At 34.0% G+C, this 16099-nt stretch overlaps 1 protein-coding gene across 1 annotated transcript in view; it reads left to right on the forward strand.

The window, feature by feature from the left end:
- CNTNAP4 (contactin associated protein family member 4) overlaps positions 1 to 16099 on the forward strand; it is a 225895-nt gene that overhangs the window by 182977 nt on the left and 26819 nt on the right. Inside the window, exons 14-16 of the mRNA XM_065661351.1 lie at positions 1562 to 1718; positions 4895 to 5022; positions 14512 to 14682. Coding sequence (XP_065517423.1) covers positions 1562 to 1718; positions 4895 to 5022; positions 14512 to 14682 — 456 coding nt within the window. The remainder of the gene's footprint in view (positions 1 to 1561; positions 1719 to 4894; positions 5023 to 14511; positions 14683 to 16099) is intronic.

Consider the following 16099-nt stretch of genomic DNA (forward strand, 5'->3'; position numbering starts at 1 on the left):
TCATTTTCCTTAGGCAATATTTTCTGCCAAAGCAAGGATAACAATCTGGGCTAATCAGTATGAACTTGCAGCATTTAAGTAAATACTCTCTCTTCATCCAGCTATATGAACAAATAACTGAGACCATTTTTTAAAGATACCCAAATGTCCCTAGTGAAAGACTGGGAATATTAATTCTAACTACAGTATAAAGCTAAGGTATGTTGTTGAAACAGCAGAAATACTCTACTTTTTACAGTCTTAGTTGTTGGAAGCTTTTTTAAGTGTTGTCTGATAAATTATTTATGAAGTGTCTCTAGGTTTTCTTTCTCCTGTGATGGCTTGCAAACACAAACACTGATATTGGACATTGATGCCATTATGCAAGTTTGACTTTTCCAGAAACTGCTCATACTGGTTTTTGGCCTGCTGTGCTGACAGTTGTGTAGTAATGAATGCAGTCAATGTGTTTACAATCTGAGAGATTGTCAGTGTAACAGAGGTCTTTTCTAACAGTGAGGTTTAATAAACAGTGGCAGTTATAAGTAAAGCTGAGACTAGGATAAATTCCAGCTTCTTTGTGGGGACCTGCTGCTGAATACTTGGAGGTCCAACAACAGCAAAAAGAAGTGCATCTATAAGAAACTCAATAATTTATCTGTACTTGATTTCTTCTCAGGCTTTGACGTTTAAGCACTGCATCTATCACCCTTCTTCCTTCTCATTTGAGATGGTTTATCTTTATGCTTTGTATCTTTTAGCTATTATCTGTTCAGGATATATATCCTGCTGCTGTGCTTGCTTGGCAACATCTTTAAGCTTAATCTGCAGTATTGTAACATTAAGAAAACATCCAGTTTTATCATCTTGCTACAAATAATGCTGACTGGGATGCACCACACAGAGATGTAATAGTCCTGGGAAACCTCACTTCTGTTCACTGGATAAATCATCTTGCTTATGGGAGCGCCATTAACATGATTTCTGCTGCAAAGTATATAAATTCTGAATCTGCTGCCTATGACCAAACAGCTGTCTTTGGGCATTTCTGATTAACACCACTGTTCAGCTTCTTAACATTTGTCACAGATACAGGTAGCAGTACTCTTGGTAGTGGGATGAGACAATTTCTGCACAGCTTTTCTGTCACTCTTCTCATTTTGTTGCTGGTAGTTCCATGATCTGAAATTGATATTTATTGAGGAATATACTACCCTGATTCTTAGGGTGATGGCATCTCCTTTTTCGTGGACCATTTTAAAATGAATTATATTAATGCGCTGCTTAAGATAAATGATTCAAATATCATGGCTGGCTGAGCTAGGGACTGTGAGTTCCCCTTTCCACTAATGCAAGCAAAAACCTGTGACAGTCATTTAATACCTGATAATGAAGTATTAAACTGAATAATCATTTATCAAGTAAACATAGTAATTTTTTTTTTTTCAATTGTTGTTTAAAGTTTTTAGATTTAAGGGGTGATTTTTCTCTGTTTAATTTTTCAGAAACTTGCTTAAATGAGAAAAGCTGGAAGAAGTAAGAGACAAGACTAGTTACTGATTTTCTCTAACCTGTCTTTTAGGCGGGATGCCACTGAGCTGGTGGATTGGAAGAACCAATGAAACACAGACTTACTGGGGAGGATCCTTGCCAGCTGTACGAAAGTGTGCTTGTGGATTAGAGGGCAAATGTATTGATTCACAGCATTACTGCAACTGTGACGCAGACAGAGATGAATGGTGACTTCTTACTGTTGTTTATTCACAATATTTTCCCTGGAAAGTAAATAAAATATAAAGGCTTTAGCACATTTAGAACACCAAGGCTAATGTATATTTAAAATACTATAGTGTCACCTGTTTCTTTGGTATAGAACACAGACCTTAAAGGTCTTTTCCAGCCTAGCTGATTCTATGATTGTGTATATGCATTAAGTATTATTGCTAAATCTTCCGCTATGAATTCCAGGAAGGGTTTACTTTTATACAGATACTTTCTAGGTTTTCAGCATATCGCATGATATATATGAAGACATTAGCTCTTGCCTTTAGTACAGCTTCAGTTATTAGTTTTAGAATACTGAAAATAACGAAGAAAAAAGTACATTTTTGATGTAATTTTTAATTACACTTTTTACATTTAGACTTTACCTTCCTTTTTGTCATCTACAACTTAGATAATTAAAATTGGATACCCTTGCTGTCAGCAAAGGAAAGAACTCTTATGGAATCCTTTTCTAAGGGGATAGAGGGATTTCTAAAATGTAGATCTTCCACTTGTAATTGAAACTCTCTGACATTGTTTATGATCCCATTGGAATAATTACTGTAAGAGATGAGTTCCTGTTACAATATCAAATATGATCCTGACTTTTCAATTAGGGGGATCAAATACAACTTTCTCAGCAATAGCTCCAGTAAAGTATAGGACTCTATACAGCAGGAAAAGACCTTCCAAATGAAAGCTTTTGTACTGAAGAAACTTTTAAGCTTTTAAACCTGTAAAGCATATTTATATAAATCAGATTCAGTTAGTACATGTTAATAGAAGCATATTAATTAATGTATCAGCATCTGGTTTTTGAAAAATAAAAAATGTAAGGAAGGTACTTAGGAGAATATTCATGTGTACAAAATGAAGCAATACATTCTTTTCTCTTCAAGTTATATATCCTTCCTTTAAAGGAACTACTAGTGAATTTGTTTGGAAGATGCTTATTCTCTCATCATGAGCAGGGAACACAGATACAGAAATGAAAATACATCAAAGAGTCAAAGAACAATTCTTCACAAGCTTCAGAAGTTTCTGTAGGGAAAGAATTTGATATGCAGTAAAACTCAAGAGAGTGATATCTGCTGTTCTCATTCCAATAAAGAGATTAAACAAATATAGAGAAGAGTGAGAATTTTTGTATCATTGTGCAATACAAAAATACAAACAATTTTTGATTCCCAAATGGAAAACAAGTGTTAAAAAGATTAGCTCATTTTAAGAGATGATTTTGAGCAGCTGCTAGTGTGTGTCATGAATTGTTGCCCAGTTTTGTCCTTCATTTAATCCATGCTCACAGACATAGGTTAATTTATAATGGTGACATGCCTGTAAATAAAGTAGATAGAGGATGATATGCATGTCTTCTCTATAGACACTCTGACTGTCTAAGTGAAAACATTTTGATGATTCTGTTACATTAAAAATATGACTTCCTTAAATTTTTGTATGTATTCACTTTTGACATTTTAATTTTCAGTTTAAATCATGACTTATCCCAGTAACCCCAATGTTATGGAGGCTTTGTTTACACTTGTATTAATAGTTGTGTTTAATATTACATTTGGTTCCTTGGAGACTACTGGTTTGAATCAGTTGACTCAACACTGTTTACAAGGTGAAAAAAGCAGGTAGAATCAGTGCATGTTTCAGATACTTTCAGAGCACAGAAACCCAGAGTTACTCGTAGCATGGTTTTGAAAATCTGGTTATGATGTTCTATCTTATTTCATAGTTTGGACATAGATTTAGCTGTAAAATTCCTTGTTTGATTAATCAAACATCTTTAAGTCTAAAACAAAAAAATACACTATTTAAAAAAAAAAAAATCTTGTCCTAAAGATCTACAAGAAAAGGCAAACTAGTTATTAGTTTCCATTTATTTGCAGCATAGTTTTACTATTTTTTTTTAGTGTTTTGAGGGCTTTTTTCAGTTTTAAATTAGAAATCTGTAATATCTCATCTCATAAAAATTATAATTAAAAAAAAAATATTTTGTGTTTCTCACTTAAGAAAAAATGTTTCATGGAAAAAAAATGCACACATTTTTTGCACTGTGCTCCAAGACACCTAAACAGAAATTGTACGCAGCAGAAATGTGGTGGTGTTAGTAAAAGGAGGAAGGACGGGGTGGGGGGAAATCTCTGATTTCGTTCAGCATAAGGATGGAATCTCTTCACATTGTCTCAGTCCTAGTGCACGATATACTGAGAAAGGGGATTGCTAAGCCTAGCTACATTCCCAGAGAAACGTGGTGGCTTGCTTGATGAGTTGTGTGTCTTGCGTTTAATCTCTGAGCAGTATGAGTTCCACATTGACTTCCCTTTCTGAGTTTGTTCTGTTGTCTCTGATGTATTTGCTTTGCCCATTAAAAGGAAGATTCAACTATAAATAGATTGAATGGACAAATTTAATTTTCCAGAATGATCCTGAGTGATTGAATATTTTCAGGCCTTAAGGAGAAGCAATTTTAGGGCCAAAACTGGTGCTTATGAAAGTTTTACATTCTATTTTGACACTAAGTTGTCAGAGATTTTGAACAAGGAATTTGTTCGAAGATTACAAGTACTGTATGTGTGCTCTTGACTGCTAGGTTGTATATTTCCTTTCCTGATAGTTAACATATTTATAGCATGTGCTGCTTTTCCTATACACTAGACATGACTTTGTAATTTTCTATTTTTTTTTAAGTTTTGTCAAAATGAAAAAAGAAAAAAGAAACCAAACCCCAAACTTAGACTTAAGAAGAGTTGTAGTAAGCCATTTACTATTCCATAATGAATAGAAAGCCAAGTATAGACAAGGTATGTCCTCAGCAACATAGAATCACTGACACAAGTAAATACATTAGCTTGTGCAGCCAGTCAGGTACCCATTTATGTCAAAAAGAGTTCTCCTATGGGTTATGCAGACAAGTACAACCAAAACTTTGCCAACTTATCATTAATTTGTTTCGGTCCTGTCAAATGAGCACAATATCAATACCAAGGCTTAGGTTTGTATTCACAATTTTTTGTATTACCTGTAGAGTTATGCAAACCTTTAGTCAGAATTTGATTCTTTCCTTTTCCCCAGCAACGTGTTACAATAATGACACATTTGTCAGAAACATTTAGGAGACGTATCTATCTTTTTACTTTTTCAGGACTAATGATACTGGATTCCTTTCCTACAAAGATCATCTACCAGTGACTGAAATTGTGATCACAGATACTGACAGACCAAATTCTGAAGCAGCTTACAAACTGGGGCCTTTGCTTTGTCGTGGTGACAGTAAGTAACAACTGCAGAGTTTTGCTAAACAAAAACTGATTTTAATTGCAGTAATTGTAAATGTTGTTTGAAAAGCAGCCTCAGATACACTTTTGTAAATATTTAATCCTTTTTCTTTAGTAATTAGAAACGAAAAAGACAACATGCCATGGTCTAGTGCACACCAGAGCAAAATTGTAAAGATATATTGTCAATAATAAATATCAATATTAAAGACAGATATTGTATAGTTTTCAAACAGATATTTTGAGTACAGTGTATTTATATAATTTGAATTATCAATAAAGCATTACATGAAGGGGAATTCATAACTGCTTATCATATTGGGAACATACCCTTCACTAGATATACATGCTTCCATTGCCGAACCTTACACATATTAACTCCTCTGAGTATTTGCTCAACTACAAAAACCATACTACAGGAGATTAATCCAACTATACTACAGGAGATGAGTCCAGTATATGCAATACCTATGAACAAAGTTTCAACTCCACACAAGAATTTGACATTTAGGAAGTTATACAGTAATTCAAAACATAAAGCTTATATATCCTGTATGAAGTAACCAGGAAAATATGTGTGAAGAAATTGCTTGAAGGTAATGAGACAAGTGGAGCAAAATTGGTACCTTAGTGAATATTTGTAATGACATTTCTGATTTCATTATTTGTCAGCAAAGGAAACAGATTTTGGTTTATGTTCAATAGTAAATTAGTGCACAGAATTCTGTGACTGCTGTAGTATCTATTTTTATTCATTATGTGATTTTTCTCCATAATAATATTATGTGTTTGATTTACAAATTTCTTCAGCCCTTATGAACAACAGGAAACGAATTCCAGTAAAAAGTACCTATCCGTACTTTTAGGTTCACTCAGAAGACTGCATAGATAAATAAATACAAATTAGCATGTATTTATTTTTATGCCATGTCTGCTTTCATTCCTGTGGCTTTTGGGGGAAATTTATAGCTGTAAGATTTGTTAACAGATGTGTCTTACAGCAGTGCATTCTAATTTTTTTACGGAAATTTATAAGACATGAAAAATACCCTGTTAGGTGCTTCCTAATCACTTGTCTGACATCCGATTGTGAGCTCATAATTTATCCTACCTACCAAAGAACTGTCCAATCATGGTGTTATGATATAGGATTATGGTATAATTGAGAGTGGGAAGGAACTAATGAGGTCTCCTTCTTAAACCAGGATCAGCCATGAGCTCAGACTAGGTCTCTCGGGGCTTTGTCAAATTGGAGCTTGAAGCCCACAAGGATGCAGCATACACTACATCTCCTGGCAGCCTGCTCCACTTCTTGTCTGTTGTGGAGAATTTCTTTTACTTATACCAAGCCTGAAATACTGTTGTTTCAACTTATACACATTTTTTGATACTCACATCTTGCACCAGTGCAAAGAGCATGGCTCCATCTTTTTGATAATCTTACCTTAGGTTTTGGGGGCTGCTGTCATGACCCCCACTAAGCTATCCCTCATCCACGTTGAACCAGTCCAGGTGCCTCAGCCTGAAAGGCAGGAAAAGTGCTCCAGACCTGAGCATCCTAGTGGCCTCTCTCATACTCATTCCTGTTTATCAATGTTTTTCTTGTACTGTAGGCTCTAAAATTGAACGTAGTGTGTAAATTTTGTCTTCAAGTGTTGGATAAAGGGGAATACCCACCTCTCTCAACTGACAGACCATGCTCATACAGCCTATGATGCAGCAGGCCTCCATTGTGGCCAAGGGAAATAAAATCAGGAATAATGACAGTGATGAAACAGAAGTATTTTCAGCTTCTGTAGTACTAAGAAGTGGGCAAAATTTCCATTTCATTACTCACCAAGTTCCCAACTATAATTAGTTACATAACCTGACCCCAGTTATCGCAAATCTTGAAATGTGGAAGCTAACTAGCTTCCCCGGGTGAATCATTAAAACATACAGACAGTTCTGACACCCATTGATCTCCCTGACTTTATTTAATGTTTGGTTTCTCTGAGTGATTGAATTGTGGCAACATTTCACACTGATGTTAAATGATCACTGTATTTCTAGACAAGCTACAGTAGAGAACTCTAAAGTATCATGAGTGCAAACACAAGAACTGAGTCTGAATGTCAGAGACTACGTTATAGAATTTAACTTCAGAAAGAGGCAATTCGGAACTAAAATCATCTCAGTGAAAAGACACTGCAGAATATAACAGTTAATGGTAATAACAGAAAAAACTTTGAAAGGAATGTTCACTTTGATTTTTAAATAAAAACGGCAATAGTGCAATATTTCTCAGCTGTCTATATCATAAAGACAAAGATAGTAAGAGATGCCATGCTTTCAGGGAGGTAGGGACTAAAATTTGAAAGAAATTTCTGAAGGAAATATTAATGTAAAATCATAGAATTTTTGCATAAAACCAAAGAGCAGGTTGTTGAGTAAAAATGTTGATTGTATGACAATACATAATACAATATAAAAATCTAAAGTATCATATAATCTGATGCATAAGTCATAACATATATCATATGTAACATATAATAAATTATTTCTATTCTACAATTACCACACTATATCATTCTTCATAATCTATATTAAAATGATAGATAATATGGACTATAGCATATGTAATGCATGATGCATAATATATATATTAAATTATATTAAAACACTTTATTATATACAGCATAATTATATGTATTACAATAAATATTCTATCTTACAATTTTAATCATTATGCTGCAAATGACTGAGTGTACAACTTGCGGGAATTTTTTGCACTATTCTTTATATATCAGCAGTGGGTTTTATGAAGAAAATCATTAATGTTTCATTTTCCAGAAAATGTGTAGTAGTTGTAGCAGTTTCTGAGCTCTACATGTTAAATTTCACAGTGGTCAAAACTGGTAAAGTTTCAACTGTCTTGTAAGATTGGCAGTAATATACTCATAGCACTTTGAAACTTCAGGAGAGAAGCAGTTGTTTATTAAGACTTTTTTCTAATCTGAGGTTGGAGACAACCATGAGGGCTTAATTAAATTAATTTGTAATGACATTTGTTTTCTTTTGCACCTTTGGATAGGCAGAGAACACAAAAAAGATCTAGTTGAAAATCCACATCTCTCATAAGTGCTGTCAAACAGAAAGGTATCATTTTGAATTCACAAGTGTGATTTGAGAACTCTCCAGAGAGATTATTGCTTATTTCTGCTTTTCTCACTCTCTACAACTAAATTATACAATTCTACTTCCTAGAGTATATTCTTTTATTAAGCACTTGTTTTGTTCTTTCTGGAAGATTTAAGTTCTTCCAAACAGCTCACTGGCATGAAAAGTATGGGAGAAGGTTTACTTCCATTTGTGGTACACTTAGACTTCACTAAATTACTTGAAACCAAAATATCATAAATTCTAAATACATCAATAATCTAGTCCTTGTAGGAAATCTATTTAGAGATTAAAATAATTGTTTATGCCTACAACAGAATCAAGCAGATCCATAAATATTTTTTTTATGTGAATTCTCATAAACCACTGTTCGCTAAGTTTCAGTTAGAGTTACTTCATTCGGTACTTCTAAGAAATCATGTATCATTGTAGTCCAGGGGAAGTTGCCATGTCTTCATTGCACATTTTTTATTTTGATTCTTCCATTTAACATTGCATTTCTGTACTTGTTTCTTTTTGTTAAGTTTTATGGATTGACTCAGTTCAATGAAGTGTGTTGTTAGAAAAGCTAACTATATTTGATAGAACGAATCAGGAAAGCGTAACCAAATAAAAGAAAAATAATAGCAAAAGCAATCCCAGTAGAGGGCGTTTTCTTTTTATGTATAAAGTTCCATCCAGATGTAGATATGGACTCATTTGAACAAATCCATAGGAGGGCCATGAAGATTATCAGAGGGCTGGAGCACCTCTTCTATGAAGGCAGACTGAGAGAATTGGGCTTTTCAGCCTGGAAAAGAGAAGGCTCCATAGGGAGCTAATATCAACCTTCCAGTAACCTAAAGAAGTCCTGCAAGACAGCTGGAGAGGGACTTTCATACAAGGGCATGTAGTGATAGGACAAAGAGTAATGACCCTAAACTGAAAGAGGGGAGATTTAGGTTAGCTATTAGAAAGAGCTCTTTACTGTGAGGGTTTTAAGGCAGTGGCACAGGTTGCTCAGGGAAATTGTGGCTGCCCCATCCCTGGAAGTGTTTAAGGCCAGGTTGGATGGGGGTTGGAGCAACTTGGGCTAGTTGAAGGTGTCCCTGATGATGGCAGGGGGGCTGAAACTAGATGATCTTTAAGGTTCCTTCCAACCCAAACCATTCTATGACTCTGTGATTCCATGATATTAATAATTTTTCTCAGCATTTGTGATAGTTAGCTATCTTTATTTCTAAGATGTCAAGGTGAACGAAAGTAGAAACGTTGTGCAGGAATATGGCCATTTAGATAAATTAGGCCATACGGTTTGGTGACACTCATCTCTACACATGTGAATAGCACTCATCTGTTTCTATAACATTTAAAATATATCACTGTATTTTCCTTTTCTGCTGAACAATATGATATTCTAATAAAATGTATGCAAGTACTGCTGGTATCAGATTGAAAAAAAATATAAATATTGTGAAATTTAAGAATAAAATTTACCTTTACCAGCTGAATAGGGTAATGGGTAAGACTTTGAAGTATAAGACGACAAAAGAAATTTGGGAGCACTAATAGACAGATCTACTATGGTTTTCATAAAAAAAAAAAAAATAAAGAAAAAAGAGGCATCTTCATTATTTTTATATTAATCAAGAAAAAAGCTGCATGTTGATAAAGTGTAATAGAGAGCTTTAGTTAGTATGAGTAGATTTTTAGAAAAAGCACACCATTCAAGGTTTTTTTGTTGTTTTTTTCCTTGCAAGAATTGACTGAAAATACTCAAATTCATTACTATGAATTTCTAATAACTACTAGGACATACAGAAATATCCTGAAAGCTAATGTGACAAAATTATGTGTAATCAACGGGTAATTATAATCTGTCAATATCAGACTGATTCTTGGCCCAAAAATAGAATTTATGGTACAGATCTTAATTGAATTAAATTGAACATAAGGATAGGGCAATGCATTTTAAAGATAGTATATTCTTCAATATGAGTTTATTTACAGTAAATTTGGCCACACTTTTGAGGAACTCCTGTAGTGGTAAAGGCAAACTGGTGGGGTGGTATTAGAATCTAGTAAGACATTTGGAGGATACAAGTACAAAAAGACATTTGTCGCATACTTGGTTGAATAAAAAATAAAATTAAAAAATGGGGGAAGATTCACAAATTCAACTGCAAAATAATAGTACAAACAGATAAATGCAAGCAGATAATCCATTCAAAGTGAATTTCCAGTTCGACATTTAAATCAAAAAAATAGTGTGAGCTTTGGATATAATAATTTTAGCTTTGGATATAGTAATTTTGCTTCCTCTTACTTAGCTATATATTTTTGATCTATTTTTGCTCTAACCTCAGTGTAATCAACATTATTTTGATCCTCTTTACTATGGCCTGTATGAGCAAGATGTTTAATACAAGTCTGTGGTTAGTTTTTTATACTATATAAAAAGGATGTAAGACTTAAGGATTTAAAGAAGTTGAAATGCACTTTTTATTGAAAGCCTTTTAAGCTAAATATCTCCGCTTAATTCAGGCAAAATCTGAAATGATATACTCAATTTAAATGGAGTTCCACAGAGCAAGAACTTTCAAATAATGCTCTTGAAAGCAGGAGAGAAAGTCAGAAAAAGATCCAGTGGTCAGGATTTGATGTTAGGCCAGTGGGTTGAGTGTATATGCAGACATAAATACACATAAAAATAGACAGAGCATTTGTGAATTTTCCATAAATGGACAAATTTAAATTTAATCGGTTGAATATTTGTTTTCTAGAATACATACTCTTTTACAAACATAAATTAAATCAGGGAATTTATGTACATTCTGTAGCATATCAGAGGTCAAATCAGATTATTGCAGTTTTCCCTGCTGGTCTTTTGATCTACGAATCTTATAATAAGCAATGTAGCAGAGCTGGAAGTAGTGATATAGGTGGGGCAGCTGAACTCTCCACATCCTCAAAGGCAAACAGGTACCAGCTGGTCAGACTTCATAATATTAGGAGCATAGCTTTTGAAGAAGTAATTTGTGCAGCTCAGTAATTTTGGCCTTCTCTCTGCTACACTCTAGGAAGGGAAATTTTTGTGTGTAGCAAAACTGACAGAAACTTTGGGGAAATATGGAAAGAAATAGATGCAACTAAAACATGTAATAGGTAGTGATGATTTTGCTGCTTGGTCTTGCACAGGAACATAGTGGAGCACACACAAAATTACATACCCCACACACACCCCAAACCAAAACAAAATACCAAACCAACCAACCAACCAACCAAAACCATTAGGATACAAGTAACAGATGATCACATAACTTAAACATCAGTTTAAGACACCAAGTAGGTAGGAGCAGACCAAACGCAAAATCAAAGTGGAAAAATCCTCATCATCTACCGCTGCTCTAGATCAGATAACCCAGTAGTGTAGATCAGAGAGGCTAATGGGATCTGCAATTTAGAATGAGCATGCTTTCTACAGTATTAACCTTCTACATTATTACTGCTGTGTATTTGTAATCTGATCATACTGACATTCTAGTGAAATTCAAAGATCCTGTCAATGTACCAGAGACCAGAAGCTGCTCTTAGAAAAAAGAGCACACTCTGCTGGAAGCTCGCTCAGTACCTTTTAAGTGTTTCACAAAATCTCTCTAAAAGGGAGAGTATGGAAAAGATGGAAGGCACATTGAATGTTAGTTATCTTTACAAACACTACAGTTGTTTTTAAAACACAGCAAGCACCTCCAGATTAACAGCAATGTACCTTAGCTATATCAGTCTGTAAAAGCTGTGTAGTATTTTATGTGTCACGTCAATTTGAGTGTTTTTTTGTTTTGTTTTGGGGTTGTTTTGTGGTTTGTGGTTTTTTGGTTGGTTTTTTGGGTTTTTTTTGTTTAGGGAAAAAGGACACTAGTAAAAATATTACATACAAAAAATATTTTGGCAACGTAACTTTATTTTCTCTGCTTCAGCATTCACTATTTCTGCTGAAGTTTCACACTGAAAGAATGATGCTGCAACACAGACATATCAAAAAGAATTGATACAAGTAATAAATAGATTTCAGTTTTGATTAAAAACTTGAAGACTGCTAAAGTTTGAAATTGTAGAAAAACAGTTGTTTTGAGAGTTACTTTTATTATGTTTGCAACATCAAAATGGCTAATTGATCTGTCTTGTTCTCATTTGTCCCTCTTTCATTTACAATTTAAAGTTGGTAAAACTAGCTGCTATATGCCAAAAATGAAAGTCATTTCTGCAATATAAATATGCTGCTGTTATAACAAAGAGGATATATGTTTTTCTTTTCTTACTCATAGGAAGACTGCAGTTTTAAAACCAGATAAAATGCTAAATATTATTAAGTACATGGTGTTCGGCAGTCCTAGAAAACTAAATAAGAGACTGTGAGCTAGATACTGTAAATTGAAGAAATGATTTTCCCACCTTGATTTATCTCTACATAGGTTACATTATAATATACTTTTGCTAGTTTGGTATTTAACCCTTTTAGAGGGTTAGATAGCATAGAGTAGCTTAACATTCATAAATCACAGAATTTTCAGAGCTGAGAAAAAGAAGAGCTAGATAAGACAGGAAATTAAGAGAGGAAAATTAAAACTTACTATCCCTGCTCTCCCCCAAAGATCATTCAAATGCTTCATTGAGGCTAATTTTATCATTACTGGACTGTTACTGCTGCTACTGTCTCTCTTCTAATTACTAGCAATGTTTTACCAACTCTGTATAAATTACTAGTATTAAACTTCCCAGTGTTTGAATTACTAGTAACAGCCAGCCCATTGTTTTTTAAATCACCATTATATACTTGAGTCATAACTGTGGTGAAATTTGCTCTGTGGAAATCATGACCTGAAACAGCTGAGGAACATGGGCTTAAAATTGATCTCAATATGAAGCTGCTGCCTTCAGTCGATAGCATTTTGCACAGGATGATAACTCCAAGGAGCCTATCAGACAGCAAGGAGAGGAAGGTGCAAAGCTATACTTTCCTCTCACAGTCTGAGCCATTTATTCACAGCTGTGCCCTACCATGTAAAAGTTGTCCTGATAGCTGGTCTAACTTGTGATGTCTGGCAGTACTCCAAAATGGTGAGTGTCACAGCAAGGAATTGCCAGAATATGCAGTAACATCCAGCCAAGTGGCTTTTTCTATGAGTAGGATCTGAACCCTGATTAAAACTGCTAAAAAGTCAGGAGGAATTAGTGAATGGACTTTGATTTTACTTCACTGGGCTGTGGACAAGGCCTTTATGTCACACTGTATCATAGATTTTGTTTTTGCAGCTCAGAAAGAAACTTAAAAGGAAAAATAAATAAAATTCTCCCACCACTAAAACCAGAGAGTGCCTAGAGCAGAAACCACAATTTTGTATAGCATTTCGGCCCAGATCACAGGATTTTCAGGAGAATGTGCAGTGGCCATGTTCAATTAAGACTGGAAGGTACTGAATGCCTCATTTGATTTAGAAAGCAATATAGTTCAATAAAGAAGTACGGATACATCTGTAAGAATTCAGCAATAATAACAAGGTACCTAGTTGAACACCATAAATGCAGATTATGTTCTTATTAGAAGAGGGTGTTATTACAGATTTTCCATAAACCTTTTAATAATCAAGAATGAAATCTAACAAGTTATGATTAAATGCCAGCTAAAAGAAAAATCAAACCAGGAAAATATCTGTTTGATCTTGTAACCTTTTTGTAAGTAAAAATAATTTACATTGGATCTGTCATGTAAGTAAGAACTCATATGAATTTCTGAGCTGCAGACAACTAAAGAAGATTTTATTATTTCTTCCACACTAATTACTAGGAGCTGTATCCCACATCTTTGTGTTATCTAGTAAAATAATAACAAAACTCTTTTCCTTGTTATGTGAGAAATATACTGTCACAGTTACAGTGTGTACTAGCTAATGGAGATACAGTACTTCATATAGTACTTCATTCAAAGTACTATATTCAAATACTTCATTCAAAACTCCTATGTTTATTTCATAAAAGGATACATCATGACATAACTGGATTGTCTAGCTGAAATGCCAGGCATTTTATTTCCCATTGACTGTTTTTTGCTTGCCTGAACTGAACAAAGTAATTATTCTTGCTGAATCATTTTTCTGTGTCTCCAGTAACTACCACTTTTTGTTTTATAAACTAAGCATGAGGCTTCTGTAGAAGTTAGACTCTCTGAACAATGTAACCCCTTTCTACACCTGTGCATTTCCCTTTGATTAAATGATTATAAAACTTACACTGGCAATATTAGATAACACTGTTTATCTATCACGTAATCTTTCATTTTGATAACCAGGAACATTTTGGAATTCAGCATCCTTCAACACAGAGACATCGTACCTGCATTTCCCCACCTTCCATGGAGAGCTCAGTGCAGATATCTCATTTTTCTTTAAAACTACTGCTTCCTCTGGAGTTTTTGTAGAAAACCTGGGAATTCAAGATTTCATAAGGATAGAGTTATCCTGTAAGTAACACAAATATTACTATTGCTATTATTAGTAGTAGTACTGTTAATATAACTGACTTTTAGTTGGAATAAATTAGAATTAACTTAAAGGGGGGATATTTAAAACTGCTCTCTAGCTTTATTACTTTTACTACTGCTACTGGAGCTTTATAATCACCCAAAAAATTATAGCACTGAAACTAAACAGCTATCTACTCAAAGATAATTTCTGCCCTAAAGAATTCTTAACCTAAGAGTACAGCAAGTAGACCCTGAATGCTCAGATTATTCTTCCTTCCCTTACTCACTGAATCCCTGCCACCAAATTCTCTCCCTGCATATTTTAAGGCCAAGCATTACATGTGGCTGCCAGGTGATTAACTCAGTCACAATGTCTAACTCATACCTTCTGTGGCACAATATTCTAGCGTAGTCACGCTTTCTCATCTTTAATTTTTTAATTCTTCCTCTTCTTTTCTTTGTACATGCCCAAATCTTTGGACTTTTACATATGAATAAACTTTTGTTTCACAAGAGAAAATTAAATGTCTCACTAAATTCAGTAAGAGGACTAACATAAAGTTAAAGCTTTACTTTAGTTGACTTGATGCTTTAGTACTGTATTATTCCTTATTAAAAGGGAGAATGTGTAAAAGGATGAAGTAATTTATATTTTTTAAATTTGGATTAATTTGAATGCCACAGAAATGAAAAAGTCTTATACTTGGTAGCTGCCTGTAAGAGTTCAGAACTCTTTTTACCTTGGGATTAGACAGTTCCTTATTTTTTTACAAATCCATTGTGTTATCACACTCAATTATGTTCCAATGAGGTGTAGAAGTGAATACATATATAATATCATATGCAGCAAAATAACTATAGAAAAGTTAATGCGCCTTTATTAAAAAGTAAAATATTCTGCTTACTTTGTTTTTTTTGGCTGATGCTAATACTTTAAGGTTTTGAAACAAACTGGGAAATACCTACTGTGCTCTTCTGTAGCAGTTTAAAGATAGAATATTACATAATGGTTAATCAGTTTGGTTTGTGTTATCTTAAACTGTAATGCTTTATTTGAAAAATACCCTGTTTGCAACAATGGTTTTGCCATATTTATCAAGAGTATGATCTGCTTTCTGTTAAAGTTCTGAGAACAGGTGAAAACAAAGTAGCATTATAACCTCTCTGTAATGCAATGCAGAAAATGTACTAAGTCAGCACTTAGGTGGGGAATCTCTGAACTAGTTATTACATTCTTGAGTGATAAATGATTTTCCATTTTCAAAATAAACAGTTAAATTATGGAATCATTCATGGAATGTTTCTGAGAAGTAAATTTATTCAGAAACTTGGAAGAAGACCATTGCTCTTTCTTCAGAATAATAATATGCAGATAAACTCATGTCATTTGTACCATTCATTCATAAGCATCCAA

The sequence above is a fragment of the Lathamus discolor genome, chromosome Z (assembly GCF_037157495.1).
Source record: "Lathamus discolor isolate bLatDis1 chromosome Z, bLatDis1.hap1, whole genome shotgun sequence".
In the NCBI taxonomy this organism is placed as follows: Eukaryota; Metazoa; Chordata; class Aves; order Psittaciformes; family Psittacidae; genus Lathamus; species Lathamus discolor.